General features: G+C 36.7%; 1 protein-coding gene across 4 annotated transcripts in view; it reads left to right on the top strand.

Moving 5' to 3' along the window:
• Positions 1-20971, top strand: part of LOC109102232 (activin receptor type-2A-like) — a 51837-nt gene extending 30866 nt beyond the window's left edge. For all 4 annotated transcript variants that reach the window (XM_042763734.1, XM_042763732.1, XM_042763735.1 and 1 more), the window contains 7 exons: positions 5354-5497; positions 8845-8988; positions 9835-9980; positions 10301-10415; positions 13647-13785; positions 20074-20204; positions 20295-20971. In XM_042763734.1, the coding sequence (XP_042619668.1) occupies positions 5354-5497; positions 8845-8988; positions 9835-9980; positions 10301-10415; positions 13647-13785; positions 20074-20204; positions 20295-20489 (1014 nt within the window). In that variant the 3' untranslated portion in view covers positions 20490-20971. The remainder of the gene's footprint in view (positions 1-5353; positions 5498-8844; positions 8989-9834; positions 9981-10300; positions 10416-13646; positions 13786-20073; positions 20205-20294) is intronic.

The raw sequence follows: 20971 nt of genomic DNA, 5'->3' as shown, positions 1-20971 counted from the left end.
TTCCAGCAATTCCAATTTACGTACATTTTTCCCCATTGTATTGCCAAAGGTAGGAAAAGTGCATTTATTCCTCAAACACAATAGATCCATTATTAAAACTCAGTGAAAGTTTGATCATGGCACATTTGGGAACACAAAGAGTACAAAAGGTTTGTGAAAAAACACACATTGTCTATATGACACTTTCATGTAAGCAGAATATCGCTGTGGAGAGATCGCTAAACTCGTATGTTTTCATATCATCATCAGCACTTGTTCCACCATCATTGAGTGCGCACAGGGTTGCCAGATTGCACAAATTAAATAAAACACTGGGCAGAAAGTGTATCCTCAAAGGAGAAAAGCTCTGTTTTGGGGCTTAAAGCTTTTCACATCTGGTAACCACAAGCATGAACGCTAGTGAAGACTTGTTAGCAATGCAAGATAATGCAAATACCAGGACGTTTCAGGATAAATAACGAGCCAGCCAATATCGTGACGATTATTTTTAATTAATCGAGAAAGGTGGATAATCGTTATCGAGATTAAAATACGATTAATCGTGCAGCCCTACTTTCTGTTAGGTGAGATAAATAATTTTATTCTTCCATACATCACATTTATAGTAGACTTTTATAGTAGAGTGCAATAATAAAAAAAAAAATGTCCATGAGTGATTGTGTCTGAATTGAATGTATTTAATACATCACAAAATAACGAAGCCACGTTTTTAAAATTGTCCTTGTATGCTGAATTAAAAAAACAAACTGACTAGGGCTGGACAATATATCGAACGATATGATCATGCGCATCTCGTCAGTAAAGCCGGTTCCATGATTAGCGGTAAATCCCCATCACCTGCTTTCAAATGGAGCTGCAGTTTAATACACAGAGCCGTAGTTCACTGAGAAGCTACGCTATATCGAGTTCATTATCAAAGGCGATTCATCTTCAATAATGAACTCGATATAGCGTAGCTTCTCAGTGAACTACGGCTCTGTGTATTAACTGCAGCTCCATTTGAAAGCAGGTGATGGGGATTTACCGCTAATCATGGAACCGGCTTTACTGACGAGATGCGCATGATCATATCGTTCGATATATTGTCCAGCCCTAAAACTGACTATGATCAGATTGTTACTGTATGTTTGTATATAAAAAAAGAAAGTAAATGACATATATCAAATATAAGTATTGCTTAAATGATCTGTTTAAAACCAGTTATTCAAAGACTGAGAAATGAGAATTAGGGACATCAGTAAATACCTGCATGAATGCTTCGCATGTAAGTCACATGGAAAACAATTGTCTCTGCTAGACTGTTCCACTGGTCTCTTTATTTTCAGACAATGAACAAAACAAACAACTCCAGTAACCTGTACTCTGACATACTATATCTGCCACAGGCATCTGGGTAGAAGGATAGCCCTCTTAAATTACCTGTGTTGTTTTTCTTTTTCTCTATTTTAGAAAAGGAATGCTTTAAAAATGTCAGTCTGTGCCTCTATCCATGGCCACTGCCCCAGGGGCAAACGCTTCCCGTAAGACCTATTGTCATCATGTTTATGACTGGTGTCTACTTGGTGACTGACGTTTAGGCAAATGGAAAAGTAAACATGACCCTCACCCATGTGGGTGTAGGTGTGTGAGGCCAGGGTGAGGATTGTTTTCTTTACTTCCCCTTCAGGAGCTTAGTTCCCCCGTACCTCCATCCTCCCTCATTTCATGTCGACTCTCTCAGTTTGTGTAACAGCAAAGCCTTGTCAGAAGTACTCGCTTTCTCGCCTGCGTCCTCACCGTTTCGTGTTTTTCTTCTCTGCATGATGGATGTTCTGTTCTTTAACCTTGTCTCTTCCCACCCACAGTCATGCGATGTACTTTTCTCCAGCATTTGTTTCCTTGAGGACTTGGAAAAAGTTAGTTAACAACCCAGATCCATATGCTAAGCAGTCTCAGTTCAGAACAATCGTGCCTTCCCCTCCATGTTCAGATGGTGGAAATGTAGGCCACATATAAAAACATGCCTGTTCTGCATTTGTCCTACTTTTGCCTGAACTCCAAACAGCAATCCAGCAGGTGCTCTGTGGACAGTGTTTCTTCATCCTACCTACTTATTGGGCATTTGTTTCAAAAAGGAGGCCAAATTAATCTCTTTTTCTCTATCCGAGCACTTACGACTAACAAAGGGAAGTAGGTTGTTACAGAGATTTAAAGTTAATCTCACAAGACTTCTGTAAAGAACATACCCTTGTAATTTGTCTTCCATTATATTTTGCTTATTGTTTGCTTATATTTGATTAAAAAAAAAAGGAAGGCTGTTTTCAGGACAATGAAGAAAGTTTTGCATTGTGACATTAAGTTAATAAAACAAAAAATGTTTTTATATACATTTATAATTTTGTTTTATACATTTATCTTATAGGAATGCAACAATACATTTAGCCTACGGTTCAATACATACTTTGGTTTTTTAACCACAGGTTTTGGTTTGGTTCTGATGGTTTGACACAACCAGGTTTTTTTTTTTTCTTTCTTCCTTTTTTTTTTTTTGATTTTTAAATGTGATTTTTAAGACAATTTGAAAAAACAACTCCTGTACACTTCTGTACACTGGAGAAAAACATGGATTATCATGTGTCTTGTTCAAATTTCTTTTAAGAGGATTATTATTTTTCCTGCTTATTCCCAAAATAGGATGGATTGGCCATTAGCGCTATAAACACATGTAAGTCTGTTTCATTCATACTGGAACCGTTCAATATTATATTGAGAATTGCGGCATCCCTATTATCTTATATAAATAAACATTTTATATTACATATCAAACATTATGTAAATAAACACATTATATATTAATATAACCTATATCTATACTTTTTTCCGGAATTTATCAATATAAAATTATATTTATATCAGTAAAATAATTTATATTATTTGTTCATATTTATATGTATTATTATGTATTGGTCTTATATTTATATAATGCAAAATTTGTATTTTTTTTTTTTTTTTTTTTTTTAGTGAAATGTATCGATTTACTCTTGCGTTGAGTATAAGTAGAGTCATATGCCCAAGTACATCAAGCACACTGGCAGGGGTTGGATCTGTGCCTACAGATGCCATCTATATTGCTTTCTTACACTGATTCACTTGAATATTTTTTTTTTTTTTGTTTTATTAATTTGTTAATTGTTTGTTGTTTTTTTATTTTATAGGGTGGTTGGTGTGTATTGTTTTTTTTTGGTGTAGGGTAATTTTTTGGGAGTGGTTCTCTTGCATTTAGATGAACTGCTAAATGGTCTCTGTTTACATAAGGCATGTTCAGAAAGGTTCAAGCCTTCAAGGTGTAATGGCATGCCAGTGCATTTCACAGCACCCACAAACTAGGTCAGCTGCTTATCAATTCTGTGGTCCACTTACAGAAGCTATGGATTATGTTTAACAAGCTCTGAACTGCAACTCCCATAAGCCAATTCTGTCAGAGCTTTATGCAGCTCAGCTGCATGACACGGTCCACCTTTACTCCACTTAACACATAACCACAGCTAGTATTAGGGCCTTTCGCACCGCTTTAGTTCCAGAACTAAATGTATAGTATTAAAGTACTGGGACGATTTTGCATGAACTGCTTCCCAGTACCATTTAAAGAGTTGCATTCGCACCGAGAGTGTGTACTAAGACGTGACGTAAGCCGGTGAACAGCGACGTCATTTGTGCGTGGCTTTCAACAACGTTGGCAACAAGAGGATGGACAATTCTGTGATTGGAGCTGTGTTTTTGTTGTGTCTCGCGAATTCACAATAATGGACATGGAATGTCGACGTATTCATAAAGCGATTGAAAGAACGGAAAGGAGGACTAAGAATCTCCAATGACAAATGGCAGAGCTACATTTGCTACAAGTGCCTTCACTTCAGCATCCGTATATTTATCGCTGTTCTTCATACTTGTGAAATAAGTTGACACAATGTTTACAGTATGTTACATGGCGTTTTAAATCATGGCGGGTGAGGGCGTTTCCGAACGCGTCTGGCCAATCAATGTCTACTTACGTCACGGTTAGTACCAGTTGTGCAGGTTCCTGAGGTGCGAAAACACCCAAAAGTGGGTAGTTCCACAATTAGTTCTGGTGCTATGAAAAAGTTCCTGCGGTGCGAAAGGCCCTATTGTTTGCATGTGTTATATTTACAATGTTCTCACAATGTGTTACAATCCTAATGCAATGAACAGGTCTGGGTTTACACTCTTTTCACTTCCCTTCTCCTATAACAATTGGTGTGGTCCATTGTAAAGTGCTCAGTTTACTTAGAAAAATAAAGAAAGAAATAAAAAATATTATTTTTTTTACAACAGTAACAACTTTATTGTTGGTGATTAATGACTTAAATTAAAGCCTTTTCTCTTCTGAACTGAAACTGTTGTTTTGAACTTGCCTTACGCTAAAGTTAAAAAGTTTAGGGTTTTTATTTTTTTTTTTTGAAAGAAATTAATACTTTTATTCAGAAAGGACACATTAAATTGATCAATTTAAAGTGAAGACATTTATATTGTTACAAAAGATTTATTTTCCAAATAAATTCTGTTATTTTTCATTTTCTGTTCATTAGAGTCCTGAAAAAATGTATTACGGTTTACACAAAAAATAATAATTGTTTCTTGCGCACCAAATCGGCATATTAGAATGATTTCTGAAGGATCAAAAAACCCTAACCAACCCTAAACTTTTAAATGGCAGTGTCTATAACACAGGATGACCTGAAAATTCCAAAATGAGAATTTCCTCCATGTTTGATCTTCATCCAAGATTTGAGTCTGGATGTTTTAATCCTTTATTGGTCAAACAAATTTTCTTTATGCCAATTCAAAGGCCAGAGTTTAGTGTGCAGCGGAAGACAAAATCTTTGCATGTGCTTATGTACCCATTCTCCTTCGTTTGCATGTGTATGAATGGAAGTGTATGAATTTGAATATAAAATCTAGCATGAACTGACCCTAACTATAAAGTGGGAATCACAATATACCAGTGGCACCAGCAATCAACGTAACAGAGAAGGTGTTTTATTTAAGGATTCATAGGTTAATTCCATGGTCTTGTTTCCGGACCGTGTCCTTCTGTAATGACCACTTTGAATGGCCCTTCTTTGTACACACATCTTATTGAAATTACCTTATGGTGGTTAATGGTGGCAGTTTAATAACCCTGCAGAGGTTGTTCAGAAATCAGCACAGCCAGCTTGTGATTTAGAGAGTTGCTGTGAAACTAGCTGGTTGACGACGGTCTCCATAGTGATGAAGTCTACAGCAGTTATTAAACCTACAGATGGTCTGTTCATCCATCCCAATGACTTACACTTCCTTATTTATTGTCTTTCAGGACCCTGGACCCATGCCGCCGTCTCCCATCCTGGTCCAGAAGCCACTACAGCTGTTGGAAATCAAAGCTAGGGGGCGCTTTGGCTGTGTGTGGAAGGCTCAGCTGCTCAGTGACTATGTGGCAGTGAAGATTTTCCCCATTCAGGTACCACGTGAACCCAAGACCAGAGAATCAGCTCCTAAAGCTGATGAGTTAATCTAACCTGCTTATCAATTACACAGCCAAACGTGGAGCTGAGCCATGTGTCAGCCTGTGAAGTTACATATACATGCACTGCATGTACAACATTAGCCCATAATGTGATTTAAATAAAACTGCATTTAAGAGTAATGTAAAATATTTCTAATTAATGATAGACTTGACAACAAAGATGATGCAATCGTATGATACAGAATGTGAAGAGGAAACTATACATATTCCGTATTAAAACATCCACTGTAAAAAGCTGTATATATATTATGTATATAGTTAAATATACATAATTGATATAACTGTGTATATTTATTTAGTTTATATATTTATTTACTTTCAACAGAATATGAACAGAACAGTGTTCAATGGGCACTTAAAAAAAAAAGAAAGAAATTAGTATTCAGCAAGGATGCATTCAATTCATCAAAAGTGACCGTAAAAACATTTATAATGTTGCAAAAGACTCCTCTTTCAAATAACTGCTGTTCTTTTGAACTTTCTATTTATCAAAGATTTCTAAAAAAAAAAATAATAATCTGACCGTTTCCACAAAATATTAAGCAGCACAAGTACTTTCAACATAAATAAATTCTTGAGTATGGAGTCAATATAATATCACATATATACGCAAAAAAATAAAGTTTTGCAAAGGAAAATAAAGTTTTGCAAACAAAAATTAAAGTATTGAGGGAAAATAATTTTGCTTTTTGCAAACAAAAATAAAGAATTGCAAAACATAAATGATACCGCGCGAAAGCAATGATTTTGCAATACATATTTTCCATGGTCATATCTACAGTTTTATTTGCAACACTGATTTTACTTTGCGTGTCAGTCTAGTTTGAGCTTGCGCTGCAGTTTTTCCTGTGCGCTTCATTTTTCTGTGCGTCTCGCTTTGTGACGCTGTTTTGACGTGGGGGTGGAGTCAAGGGGCAGGGGCGTGTACAACATGCCTCCCTGGAAGTGACGTCATCGGCCCGAGACGCAGCTCACTGATCCAGGTACTGTCATGATGAGCAGATGCATGCGAGTGGATCGCTTCCTTTTATTCACTAGCAATAAAACATGCATGGTTTCGTTTTATTAACTTTATTAACAAATGTATATGTGTATTAGCAGAGTTTGCTCAAGTTAAAGAAGTTGTTACCATGCACATCTATTGTTTATTTCTCTCGATGTGCACTCTTTTACTGGCATAAAGTTGGCTTGACGTTGGACGTTCGATATTCGCAAATCTAGGGACCGTCTCTAAAGTTACATGCGAAACTACTATACACTTCTCTAACGTCAATAGCATGCAAGGAGAATGACTAACAGTCATGAAAACAACTGTTAACTGTTCATCCAGGTGTCAACTATAATGCACACCTTTTATATTTTTTGATAATTATTAAAATAAACTGTAAATCATATGTAAAATATTGCTACTTTTCATTACCAAATGGACGTAAACACTAATTTAAAGCTCAAAAGCTCAAATGAAAAATAGCAATATTTTACATATGATTTACAGTTTATTTGAATAATTATGAAAAATATGAACGGTGTGCATTATAGTTGACACGAAGATGAACACTTTACAGTATGTTTTATGAAAGTGAGTCATTCTGTTCAAATGCTATTGAGCTTTAAATTTGTATTTAAGGGCATTCGGTAATCAAAAGTAGCAATATTTTACATATGATTTACAGTTTATTTGAATAATTATGAAAAATATGAATGGTGTGCATTATAGTTGACACCTAGATGAACACTTTATAGTATGTTTTGTGAAAGTGAGTCATTCTGTTCAAATGCTATTGAGCTTCAAATTATGGCATATTTTAAATTTGAGCCCATTCGGTAATGAAAAGTAGCAATATTTTACATTTGATTTACAGTTTATTTTAATAATTATCAAAAAATATAAAAGGTGTGCATTATAGTTGACACCTGGATGAACAGTTAACAGTTGTTTTCATGACTGTTAGTCATTCTCCTTGCATGCTATTGACGTTAGAGAAGTGTATAGTGGTTTCGCATGTAACTACTAGACACGGTCCCTAGATTTGCGAATATCGAACGTCCAACGTCAAGCCAACTTTATGCCAGTAAAAGACTGCACATCGAGAGAAATAAACAACAGATGTGCATGGTAACAACTTCTTTAACTTGAGCAAACGCTGCTAATACACATATACATTTGTTAATAAAGTTAATAAAACGAAACCATGCATGTTTTAATGCTAGTGAATAAAAGGAAGCGATCCACTCGCATGCATCTGCTCATCATGACAGTACCTGGATCAGTGAGCTGCGTCTCGGGCCGATGACGTCATTTCCAGGGAGGCATGTTGTACACGCCCCTGCCCCTTGACTCCACCACCACGTCAAAACAGCGCCACAAAGCGAGACGCGCAGAAAAATGAAGCGCACAGGAAAAACTGCAGCGCAAGCTCAAACTAGACTGACGCGCAAAATAAAATCAGTGTTGCAAATAAAATTGTAGATATGACCATGGAAAATATGTATTGCAAAATCATTGCTTTCGCGCGGTATCATTTATGTTTTGCCAAATTCTTTATTTTTGTTTGCAAAAAGCAAAATTATTTTCCTCAATACTTTAATTTTTGTTTGCAAAACTTTATTTTCTTTTGCAAAACTTTATTTTTTTGCGTATATATGTGATATTATATTGACTCCATACTTGAGCACTAAATTAGCATATTTGAATGATTTCTGAAGTTTCGTGTGACACTAAAGACTGGGCTAATGGCTGCTGAAAATTCAGCTTTGACATCACAGCAATAAATTATGTTTTAAGATATATTACAATAGAAAATGGATATTTTAAATTGTAATAATATTTCACAATATTACAGTGTTTTTACTCTATTTTTTGATTGAAAAAATGCAGCCTTGGTGAGCATAAGTGACTTCCTTCCTTAAATATACATGATAAACATTTATTTCATGAAATGAAAATGTCAGAAAATTTGCATCTTTAGTAGAAACAGCTAACAGAAACTGTCCGCTCCACAGCTTAGAGTTTGGTGTGAGGGAAATCATTTGTATTATCCATCAATCAACCATGTAATAATTTGCTCTTGTAAATTACTACTTACATAATCTGAGTTGTCTGTGAATGTCAGCTAAGGCTCTGTAACTCGTATCAATTGTTTCAATGGTCAGTTAGTAGCCTGCCCTACTGCTGTTGACTTACTGGTTGATCAGTGTTTTTGATGGACCTCAGTGTTTTTTAGAGGATTGCCCATCATACCGGTGTGCTGTAATAACTATGTACTTCGTGTCTTTCTCAGGACAAGCTCTCATGGCAGAACGAGTATGACATTTACAATATCTCCGGCATGAGGCATGAAAACATTCTTCAGTTCATTGGGGCAGAGAAGAGAGGAAGCAACCTGGACATTGAGCTGTGGCTCATCACGGCTTACCATGAGAAGGTGTGGAGCTGTATGAAGGCTGGACAGTATTAGCTTGCACTTAAAAGGAGGAACGTTCAAGATCCATTTTAGTTTCTCAGAGTTTACAATAGGGCTGGGCGATATATCGAACGATATGAACGATCGAGGCGATTCATCTTCGATAATGAACGCGATATTGCGTACCTTGTCAGTGATCTACGGCTCTGTCTATTAAATGCCGCTCCATTTGAAAGCAGGTGATGGCGATTTAGCGCTAATCAGGGAACCGGCTTTACTGACTAGATACGCATGATCATATCGTTCAATATATTGCCCAGCCCTAGTTTACAAATTAATCTCTCTTCATCATTATCAGCAGGGTCTGCTGAAAAAGACTTTTTTTTTTATTATTTATATGAATTTTGAACATCAGACTAGAGATTTTGCTTAATGAAATTATCAATCCCAGCTGCTGAACACTGAGAAAAAAACATGACAAAAAAATAATGATAAAAAAGAGAAAGAAAATTGGCTACTATTTGAATGCTGCTGATGTAATTTGCATTTTTGTTATAAAGGTCTTCTGCTTGATATTTTCTCAAGGAAAAGACTACAAAATAAAGTTTTTTTTTTGTTATTGGTCATGTTGATGGCTGGTCAGATCCAATTATGCAAAATAAAATATTTTAGTCAAAAAAATAATTTCAGTTTTTTTTGAGTCAATATGTGACAGTAGCACTCAAAGTATCCGCAGTCAGTATTATTGCTGAGTTTATACAGTTTTTTTTTTTTTTTTTTTTTTGTGAATTTAAAAGGTTTTAGTTGTTTGCACTGCAGGCTGATATGCAGCCATGATTGATCCGCATCTGTTCTGTCTGTGTGCAGGGCTCCCTGACAGACTACCTAAAGGCAAACGTAGTGACGTGGAATGAGCTGTGTCACATCGCTCAAACCATGGCTCGGGGCCTGGCTTACTTGCACTCTGACTTCCCAGGACACAAAGACGGCCACAAACCAGCCATCGCACACAGGTGAGAAATATACAGCTCTTTAAGAACCATTATGGTCCTTGGATATATTGAACAGAAGACACTGTCAGAAGGATAGTTCACCCAAAAACATACACTCATGTTGTTCCAAACCTGTATCTTACTTACTTCTGCGGGAACACAAATTTTTAATGTGTGGGGCTTTTGTTTTGTTTTTTCCTCCATGCAGTGAAAGTCACTGAAGTACAGTGTTGTTTTAGACCCCACTGACTTTCATTTTATAAACAGCTGAAACCATGTTGAAAATATCTTTGTGAGCGCTTTAAGCCATTAAAATTTAAAATTGTATTGTATGTGCACAGAGATATTAAGAGCAAGAACGTGCTGCTGAAGACAAACCTGACGGCCTGTATAGCTGACTTTGGTCTGGCTTTGAGGTTTGAGGCAGGAAAGTCAGCTGGGGACACACATGGGCAGGTAAGTGTTGAAAGACAACTGTTCAGATCCTCTAAAGCTGGTGCTGACCACTCTGTGGAGTGTGTTTAAATATGAATGTGATTCTATGGAGGTGTATCACAGGCTGTATCTCAAAACCTAATGTGCTGCCTACATAAAATAATTGTCACGACACAAAAATGTCAGTAGTCAATACTAGGTTTGCTGTGATAGTGTTTTCGCTTATACCGGTGTTTAGACGCAACACCGGTTATCTCATTTGCCTACCTCGGCACCGACCCTCAACGTCCTATTGAATTATTTTTTTATAGTAACAAAAATCATTTAGCCTAGTTCAGTTAGAGGACAGACACTTTTAAAAACTAAACGCTTAATGCAGCGTGCCAAACCGCGTGCAAATGACAGTGCACCATTGAGCAGGAGTCCGATTTTATTTATCATGTGAGGAAAGTGAGTCGATCTGTCTGACAAGAGTGAGGTAAGAAAGACAAGATGATGGCAGACGATTGTTTAGAGAGGAAATGCAAAGTCGCCTGTTAGGCAATATTTTAGATTTTGAAAAGCCTATTGACCGGACATTTTTTTTAAACGTTTGTTTCTTATTTATTTGGTTCCACAGTGTTTGCTGATTACTTTATTTAAACTTTGTGTATTTTATTTATTAAATTTTACATCTAGGTGTATATGCCGTGCCTCCAAGCTTTCTTATTTGTTTTGCTGATAAACGTGTTCTGTGTTTCTTATTTATTTGGTTCCACAGTATTTGCTGATTTTCAGTTGTATATACCTATTTAAACTTTGTGTAGCCTAAGTAATTTGTTATTTTATTAGGCATATATAGTGTATTTTTATTTGTTTTGTTAATAAAAGTTCTATGAGTTTGACGTTGTTGTTGCTTGAATTGAATCAACCCCAAATTGCTGCTAATTTGAAAGTGAACGTAAAATGCGCACAGCGATTTTTCAAGCTATTTGAAAGCCAAGAAATCAGAGGAAAAGACGGAAAACTCAATTAAAACAAAAGAACAAGGATAAAAATTAAATAAACAATGCTTGAGGTTTTACACATTTTTAACAGCAGTCTGAAGTATGCAAGTAAACATTCAGTAATTTAATAAAATACACATGTAATCAAATATAAAATATAACTTTCTTGTTTCGTTATATCAGGGCTCGACATTAACGCTTGTGAAGGGGCAAGTGAAAGAGAATTTTACTTGCCCAACCGGACATGTAACCTGATTACAATTTTAATAACAAAAATAACTAGGGCAGCACAGAAACTTTGGCGAGAATGATTCTGATTTTCTTTCTTTCAGTGTAAACGGTGACTAATAACAGGTAATGTATTGACCGTATCAAGGTCGCGTCAGTTGAGGCTCGTGCAACCTGTCTGACTCGCAGAGAAATCCAAACTATAAGCGCAACAGCGCACACAAAGAAACAAACATGCTGCGGTAGAAAAAAATATAAATATTCTATGTAATATATGTAACACATGACCAAGTGTCATGTTTTCCCGACTTTCAGCACGATTGCAAATGTGATTTTGATTTTATATAACTTTAGTTCAATAAACAAAGAATATTAACAGACTTACATTTTAGACACATTATTGATCATTTTTGCTCCATTTTGCTAATGAAAATTGTTATAAACAAAGCCACAGCAGAACAGTCGCGCATCTCCGAGCAACACACAACAGTCTTTCGTTACTGAATGATTCAGCATTTTTGAACGAGTCAATGATTCAGTGAGCCATTTATAAAGACAGTCACTTTCTTCATTTGTTTGAACGAAGCGGTTGAATCAATGATTCACTCATTAAGACTGTGACTTGGTTTGTGGTTTAATTTCATATTTAAAGGTATCATTGCATTTTATCAACATTTCATATTTGTATGTCAAAAAAGTAAAACATTAATCTAATAACATTATTTATGCATTTGCAATTTTGAGTAAATGAATTTATGTAAATAGAGTAAATACACCTAAATGGCACTTTCAATGCAGCTTCTGTGTTTCCTCTGCAGTTGAAAGATGGAGTCTGTTGACACTGATTTCATTTGAATAGTAACAACCATATACTGTCTTATTATTCTTACTTGATATATTGATCAAATTTAAGAAATTGGTGTAAATGGTGACATGTATATTTAGTCAGGTTAGGAGAATATTGTCCTTCATAAAGTTATAAAGTGTAACAGCAATCAATTTAAGGCAAATATCACAAATATGGTGATTAATGTAATACCTGATAGAGCACTGGTGAGACTATTGCGTCAGAATAAATTACATTTGCGGCAAAAAAAAAAAAAGCTTTTTCCCCCCGGACAAGTAACTTTTTTACTCTGACAAGTGAATGACTGATTTACTTGTCCGAAGTTCAAGCACGTCAAAGCTTAATGTCGAGTCCTGTATATTATACAAGAAGTACAAAACATAAGTGGAGTATGGCCAAGTATGTCGACCCATACTCAGAATTTGTGCTCTGCTTTTAACCCATCCAAGTGCACACACACAGCAGTAGACACACACATGGAGTAGTGGGCAGCCAATGCTGCGGCTGCCCGGGGAGCAAGTTGGGGGTTCTGTGCCTTGCTCAAGGGTGGAAGAGAGTGCTGGTTATTCACTCCCCCCACCGACCTGAGACTCGAACCCATGACCTTCGGGTTACAAGTCCGACACTCTATCCATTAGGCCACAACTGTAGTTCCCCACTGCATATGCAGCATTTTATTATTAGTGCTGTCAAACGATTAATCTCATCCAAAATAAAAGTTTTTGTTTGCATGATATATGTGTGTGTTCTGTGTATATTTATTTTGTATATATAAATACACATACATACAGTATGTATTTTGAAAGTATTTACATGTCTATATTTATTATTTAATATATAAACATAACATATTTTTCTGAAATATATATGCATGCATGTGTGTGTGTCTATATATACAGAATACATATACACAGTACACACACATATATTATGCAAACAAAAACTTATTTTGGAATTAATCGCGATTAATCGTTTGACAGCACTATTTATTATTGGCATGTTCAAGCATTGTATGTATCTACATCATTTAAACATTCTCACATATTTCACTAATAGTAATAGTTGCTCTTGCAGCTGGACCCTTGCCCATAATTCACTACTTATCAAGGCATACTATATGCACATAGATGTTCCATTTTAATCTGTTGTGCTAATCATTTTAATCTGTTATGCTAACTCTGTGCACTTCAGGTGGGAACCAGACGTTACATGGCCCCAGAGGTGTTGGAGGGAGCCATCAACTTCCAGCGAGATGCTTTCCTCCGGATAGACATGTATGCAGTGGGACTGGTGCTGTGGGAGCTGGCGGCCCGTTGCACTGCATCTGATGGTACGAAGACATGAGCTGCTATTCTTCTTGGATTATTTTGACATCAAACTGTGCAGTTATATCAGCTATTTTATAGAAATTTGATTGACATTTGAGTTGTAACTGGTCTGGCAGCACTCCATGATCCCACAAACACATTTTCCAGTATGTTTTACTATCACTTGGGCTCCTGAATAAGCCTGTCACTGTAAGTGCAGTAAGTTCACAATCACTATTATTGATTATTGGTCTCTGGTCTAATGGAACAATATTGATCAGGTGTGGAAAGTGAAGCAGACCTCAGGGACTGTTGTGACAGAGGTCATCATTTGTGACAACCTCATTGAGTACAGTGCATGATGGGATTGAACGGATGATAGAGTGTGATGGCAGATCAGGTGGTTAAAAGTCATTCTGTTTAGCTACTTCTCCAAAGTGTCTTCTCTTTGTTTGGCATTTGTTGATAATGTGGAAGAATGTTATTTTTTCGATATTGAATATTTATCCTATCTTATTTTAATTTGTCAGTTTTTATCAGCAGTTATTTAATTCCATTTTTTGATGCACATGGGAAGATATGTAGTTTTATTCTCCCAGCAAAACTCTAACCCAGGGGTTTTTAAAAACTTTGATGCCAAGAACTACTAAAGGTACGCACACAAATGGAAAATTGTCATAATTAACTCACTCTCAAGTCATTCAAAACCTGAAAGACTTTCTTTCTTCTGAGAAGCATAAAAGAAGATACTTTGAGAAATGTTTTTTGAAAACACTATTAATTAGCACAGTAACAAGATCGGCAGTTTAAGACATTAACTGTAAGCACAAAGCACAAGATACTTCTCTTTTCAATATTAATAAGGCTTCATTAGATAAATCTAAGACAGTGGTTCCCAACCTTTTTCAACTTGCGGCCCACACAACCAAACACATATGTTTGCGCGGCCCACTGCAAAAAAATGAACTGACCCCGCTATTGTTGGGTTAATAACTTAGTACTCAGAAGCTAGATTGTTAACTATCTTTACTTAATGAACTGGCAATGAACATAAAATAACTTGGGCTGGCACCGCTCAGCAAAACGGAAAAACCAGATCCAGGCAGAGCTCGGCAGCGGGTAGACAGCCAGCGGAGCAAGCACAGATCCAGGCAGAGCTCGGCAGCGGGTGGGCGGAGCAAGAATTGAGTAGGGATCGTGTTGAAAGCGATTTATGAGAGCAGATATAGAGTGAAAAAACTGGTGAGAAACCAATGAGCAGCTCCGCTGCATGCAGCTGCTGCGTTGAAGGGAAAAATAAAAACACGATTTATTCTTAAACCAATCAGCGAGCTCGAATAGTGAAAGCAGTTACAGTTTAATATTTATTTTTTGTTATTTAATTATATATATATATATATATATATATATATATATATATATATATATATATATATATATATATATATATATATATATATATGTATATATGAAATGATGTTATTATGTTATGACTTAGACATTTTTACATATATTAACAATATTATTATTTCTTTTAATAGTAATTGGCGGCCCACCTGCAATACCATCGCGACCCACTAGGGGGCCGCGGCCCACAGGTTGAAAACCACTGATCTAAGTCATGTAAACTAATCTAACACATAAGCACACACACTCACACATTCACACAAATTGCAGGAAGAAAGAAAGTTAGGAAAGAATGAGTTTAAGAGAATGAAAATGTGAAATCCCAAGTTTACAGCAATACGTGAAATTGCATAGACATGAACAACCATCAGTCACTTAATTAACCCTCGCATTGAGTTCCTCAGTGAGTTTAAAATTATATTAGATACACCAGTTCAGCTCAGAATCTGGAGGTAAGTTACTTGTGCTGCCTGTGTAAAGGGGTTCCCTTTGTTGTCTTCGAAAAGGGGGTTTCCCGAGGTTACTGATTGGCTGGAAGTTCAGTAGTCGTTGAAGTGACGTCTTGGGAAGCCCGTGGTTGGGCGTTGGCTGACGATGCGGAGTTGTGGGCTGGTTGTAGCTTTAGGCAGGCACTCGAGGTCAGACTTGGAGACACGGCGTTACAAAAACTTAACTCAGAACACGAAACTCTCAACGGAAAAGAAAAGAAACTAAAGTAAAAGAATAAGTTTGACGAGACTAGGTGGCGTTTCTCCTCATGGTTTTGGAGGAGCACCTGGTGTGCAAGCCAGAGAATGCTCAAAGAGCACTAAAAAGCTAAAAAGCACGGCTACAAGCCATGACCAAAAAGCTAAAGAGCTAAAAGGCTAAAAGCAGGCATGACTAAAAGCAAAAGCTAAAAGCCAAAGCTAAAAGCTAAAACTAAAAGCCCAATTTTGATGGTGTCCTGAGTATTTAAACGGGGCTGTGGGACACCTTCCAAATGGTGTCTTAACCAATTAGATATTGTCTTTGCACAGGGCATTGTATATTTCTCCGCCCCATTCATAAATCAAATGTGATCTTATCAATCACATGGTCTGAATTTTCCCGCTCTCGCAGAGTATAATTTTGGACATGATTCCTATAACAAGAATGATACATTTGACAAATAATTGATTGGCAGAAACATTTCAAGCAAGAAGATTGAAACACACACATACTAAACATGAATATGAACCCTTAAGCTATTCAAGAGTTATTAAAAAGACATACACAGTAAGTGATTAGAAACATGATAGTTAAATGTGTGGGTTACATATATGATATGAAGTTATGTAAGGGACTGATATTTGTTTATAAGTCCTTTTAAGATGGTTTTAGTTGCATCTATGTGTGAAAAAGGCACACATAGATCTCTGTCATTCTGTGAACGTGAGAGTGTGCTTTGTGAGGAACAAAAGATCAGAAGGTCTTGAAGGTGCCTGGTCTTTGTTCTGGGTGGCGGATAGCAGTCCAAAGAGCTTGTGATCATGATTACTATCATTGGGTTACATGTGATGGTCAGGCTGTGCATCTCTTTGACCATCAATCTTGCTTACTTGCCCCAAAATTGACAATCTCCTTCCTGTGTTGGAATTGTCAATTGTTCTTTTGGTTAATGTTGAAAGCTGTTTTGTCAGGGTTCCCGCGGTTCCTTAAAAAGTCTTAAAATATCTTAAATTTACTTGTATTAAATTTAAGGTCATAAAAAGACATAAATTGTACAAGGAAGTCTTAATTACGATTTCAAGAGGTCTTAAATTTGGGTACAGACCAGAATTGTGATATGGCTTAATGTGACGATTAAACTTCAAAAGGCTATGATTTTATTGAATAAATATGAGCGCTGCGCACGTTTCAGAGTCCTGTGCTGAGCTGCTTTGTGTTCTGCCGTTACCAGTGAAATCGATCCGAAAGCACCTTCTGCTGGCAGAGAATGCATGTGCATTTTCAATAAGGCTGTTGTTGAGGGTATTCCTGCAATACCAGAGGCTGTAGTTTCAGGACCGCATTTCTAGGACCCTATAGATTTTTTTTTATGTTATGTATGTACAGTGCCTGCAGAAAGTCTTCATACCCCTTCATTTTTTTTTTTTTTTTTTTTTTTTTTTTTTTTACATTTTATGTTGCATTATGTTAAACTGCTTTAAATTACTTTTTTTTTTTCATAAATCTACACCCCACTCACCATAATGACACAGCAAAACCCGGATTTAGCACAACTTAGCAAATTTATTCCAAAGGAAACACTGAAAAAATGACATTGCACAAGTCTTCATACCCTTAACTCAAAACTAAGTTGAAGCACTTTGGCAACAATTACGGCCTCAGGTCTTTTGGGGTATGATGCAACAAGCTTTGCACGTCTGCTTTTTTTGTTGTTGTTGTTTTTTTTGTCATTCTTCTCTTTAGATCATCTCAAGCTCTGTCAGGTTGGCTGGGGACCATCGGTGGACAGGCATTTATAGGTTTCTCCAAAGATGTCTGATTGTCTCCAAGTCCCAACTCTGGCTGGGCCACTCTGAACCAGGTTTTCATTAAGGATATCTCTGTATTTAGCTGCATTCAGCTTTCCGTCTTTTCTGATCACTTCCCCAGTCCATGGAGCTGAAAAATACCCCCCTGCATGATGCTGTCACCTCCATGCTTCAACGTTGGGATGGTATTATGCAGGTGATAAGCGGTGCTTGGTTTCCATCAGACATGAATGAGGAATTGAGGTTCATCAGACCAGAGAATCTGTTTTTTTTTTTTTTTTTTTTTTTATAGACTGAGAGTTATTTAGGTGTATTTTTGTACATTCCAATCAAGGTTTCATGTATCTTTACTGAGGAGAAGCTTGAGTTTGGTCACTTTGAGCATCTCATTGATGTTTGTCCTTCTGTTAGTTTTTCCAGTCTCCAAATAAGATCATGGAGCTCAACCAGAGTGACCATTAGTGTCTTGGTTACCTCTCTAACCAAGACCCTTCTCATTCGATTGCTTAGTTTGGCCAGGAGGCTAGATCTAGAAAGAGTCCTGATTGTTTTAAATTTCATCCATTAAGGATTATTATGGAGGCCAAATGCTCCTGTGAACCTTCAACACAGCAGAATTTTTTGTAGTCTTCCTCAGATCTGTCTCAACACAAGCCTGTCTTTCAGCTCTGCAGGCCATTCCTTTGACCTCATGGCTTAGTTTTTGCTCTGACATCCATTTCAGCTGTTAAACTTTATATAGGCAGGTGTGTGTGCCTTTCCAAATCATGTCCAATCAACTGAATTTGCCACAGGTTAACTCTAGTCGGAGTATAGAAACATTTCAAAGATGATCCAGTGAAACTAGAATGCTCCTGATCTAAATTTCAAGTGTCAAAGCAAAGGGTATGAAGACTTGTGCAGTGTCATTTTTTCAGTGTTTCCTGAAAGACATTTAAAGCAGTTTAACATAATATCATAACATAACAAAATGTGAAAAAAAAACGAAGGGGGATAAAGGCTTTCTATAGGCACTGTATGCATAAGCAGTTAATTTTATAGCAATTGCTATTCAATTCTGTATATTATTATTATTATCATTAAGGAATTATGCATTTGTTTAATTATATACACTTCATTATTGTCCTAACCAACTCCTAACCCTAAACATACCCATTGGTACCCTTCTTGAAATATTTAACCTAATTTATTTCAATATATTCTATATATATTCTGGTTTTAAATTCAGTTTTCTTGGAAAGAAAGACTTGTGTCTGCGCAAGACTTCAGTTCATTTGCAGCACAGCACCTCACGTCTGATGTGTGACCCACTTTAAGTGCAGTAAACTGTAAAACAATTGTGGTACAAATTAGTGTGATTATTAGTACTTTAATAAATGTAAAATAACTTGAATACAAATACTAATTTTACTAGTACTAGTTTTGCACAGCTAAATAGGCTAAATGGAGATTGCTGAAACCCCCTCGAACACTTAAAAATGAATAGTATCCATAGATCTAATCTTTGCATCTGTTTTTGTGATGTTTGAATCAGGTCCTAGAAATGTGATCCTAGATCTGCAGCCTCCGGTATTGCAGGAACATTGGGTTGTTTTTTGTTCAGACTAATGTGAAAATTGACCTATGTTTACCCTGCAAACACACAGATCTGTAAATGTGAACTGGTGGATCGATGATAAGATAATTCATTATAAAAATCTAAACAGTAAAATGTGTTTGTAAGTTATTTAATTAATAAAATAATTAATTGATGTTTAAGTTATTATAATAATTAATAATTTTGACTCATCAAATTTCTTTAAAATGGTTTAAAGGCTAAAATGTGAACTGTATGATTTTATAAAACTTTTAGTTTTTGTAAAAACTTGTATCTGAACTGTAAATCATGCTTTTTTTAGTCATTTTACAGTTTAATAGTTTACCATAGGCATTGCCCTACCCTGATTATATGGTATTAATTTTATTTGTGCAGGCCTTAAAAAAGGTCTTAACAAGTCTTAAATTTGAGCTCAAAAATCCTGCAGCAACCCTGTTTGTGAAAGAGTTGCTTGGTTAGGCTTGCTTCAGACTGGCTGCACTAGGATTTGATTTACAACATCCTGTGTCCTGAGCCTTTCTGTGGAATTCGGCTCCTCATGTTTCAACCATGCTCCTGATCGAATCTTTAATTGTCTGATTCGGGGCTGATACCCTACATTCTTTTCAAAATTACATTTTAAATTATTTTTACACAGCTCAAAATGATTTTGAGATGAATTGTAAATGTTAAAAATGATTGCATTACCACATTTAGCTCATGTTTAAAGTTCATGTGAATTCTGACATTCCTTGCAAAAAAACAACAACAAAAAAAATGCCTTCAATGGTAGAACTTCCTGAGCGGATGTTTGTTCATTGTTTCTTAAGGTCCAGTGGATGAGTACATGCTTCCGTTTGAGGAGGAGGTGGGCCAGCACCCCACTCTAGAGGACATGCAGGAGGTGGTGGTCCACAAAAAGCTTCGGCCCACTCTCAGAGAGTGCTGGCAGAAACATCCGGTACGTAATCATCATTAAACCTCACCGCAACTGAAGATTTAAATTAAGTGAATATTATGCTTGATATAAAACATGTTCATTTGTCTCTAAGGTCTGGCCATGCTGTGCGAGACTATAGAGGAATGTTGGGACCACGAGGCTGAGGCGCGTCTCTCCGCGGGCTGCGTCGAGGAACGTGTGATCCAAATGCAGCGGCAGACCACCGTCTCCGCCCCAGAGGAAATAGTCACCGTTGTAACCATGGTGACCAATGTGGACTATCCCCCTAAGGAGTCCAGTCTATGACTAGAGGATATCAGCATGTGAATTTTGGGCTGACCGAACAGAAAAGACACGTCGGAGATGGTGGTGGACTGCTGTTCTGATGGCTGGCTTCAGACATGCTGGATGATCGTCCTGTACTTAAGGCTGGAGCAAATGCAGATGATGCATTTTGTGCCGAATCTGGGTTTAATACAGGTTTACCTGGAGCCAGCTACGTTATTGTATTTGTGTGTATATATAAACTAGTACCACGGGGCGCTCTGGTAAGGACGGATGGATTATAAACCAACATCAAATCGAACCTCTTTGTTGTCGTTTCTCTGCTCGGAGGATAAACTTTCACATTCAAGGAGTAAAGGAGACTCCTCCTCCGCACGGCGCTCGTGTCATTTCAGTATAAAAAGGGCAACGTCCATGTAAAAAAAGACACATTTAATGTGTTCGTATGAATGACTATTGTAATGCCAATAAGAAACAGCTTTTTGAATGTGTAGTGTTGGCTG

This window comes from Cyprinus carpio, chromosome A9, assembly GCF_018340385.1.
Source record: "Cyprinus carpio isolate SPL01 chromosome A9, ASM1834038v1, whole genome shotgun sequence".
Classification (NCBI taxonomy): Eukaryota; Metazoa; Chordata; class Actinopteri; order Cypriniformes; family Cyprinidae; genus Cyprinus; species Cyprinus carpio.
Note: the sequence above shows the minus strand (reverse complement) of the source record. Positions and strands in the feature narration are given on the sequence as shown.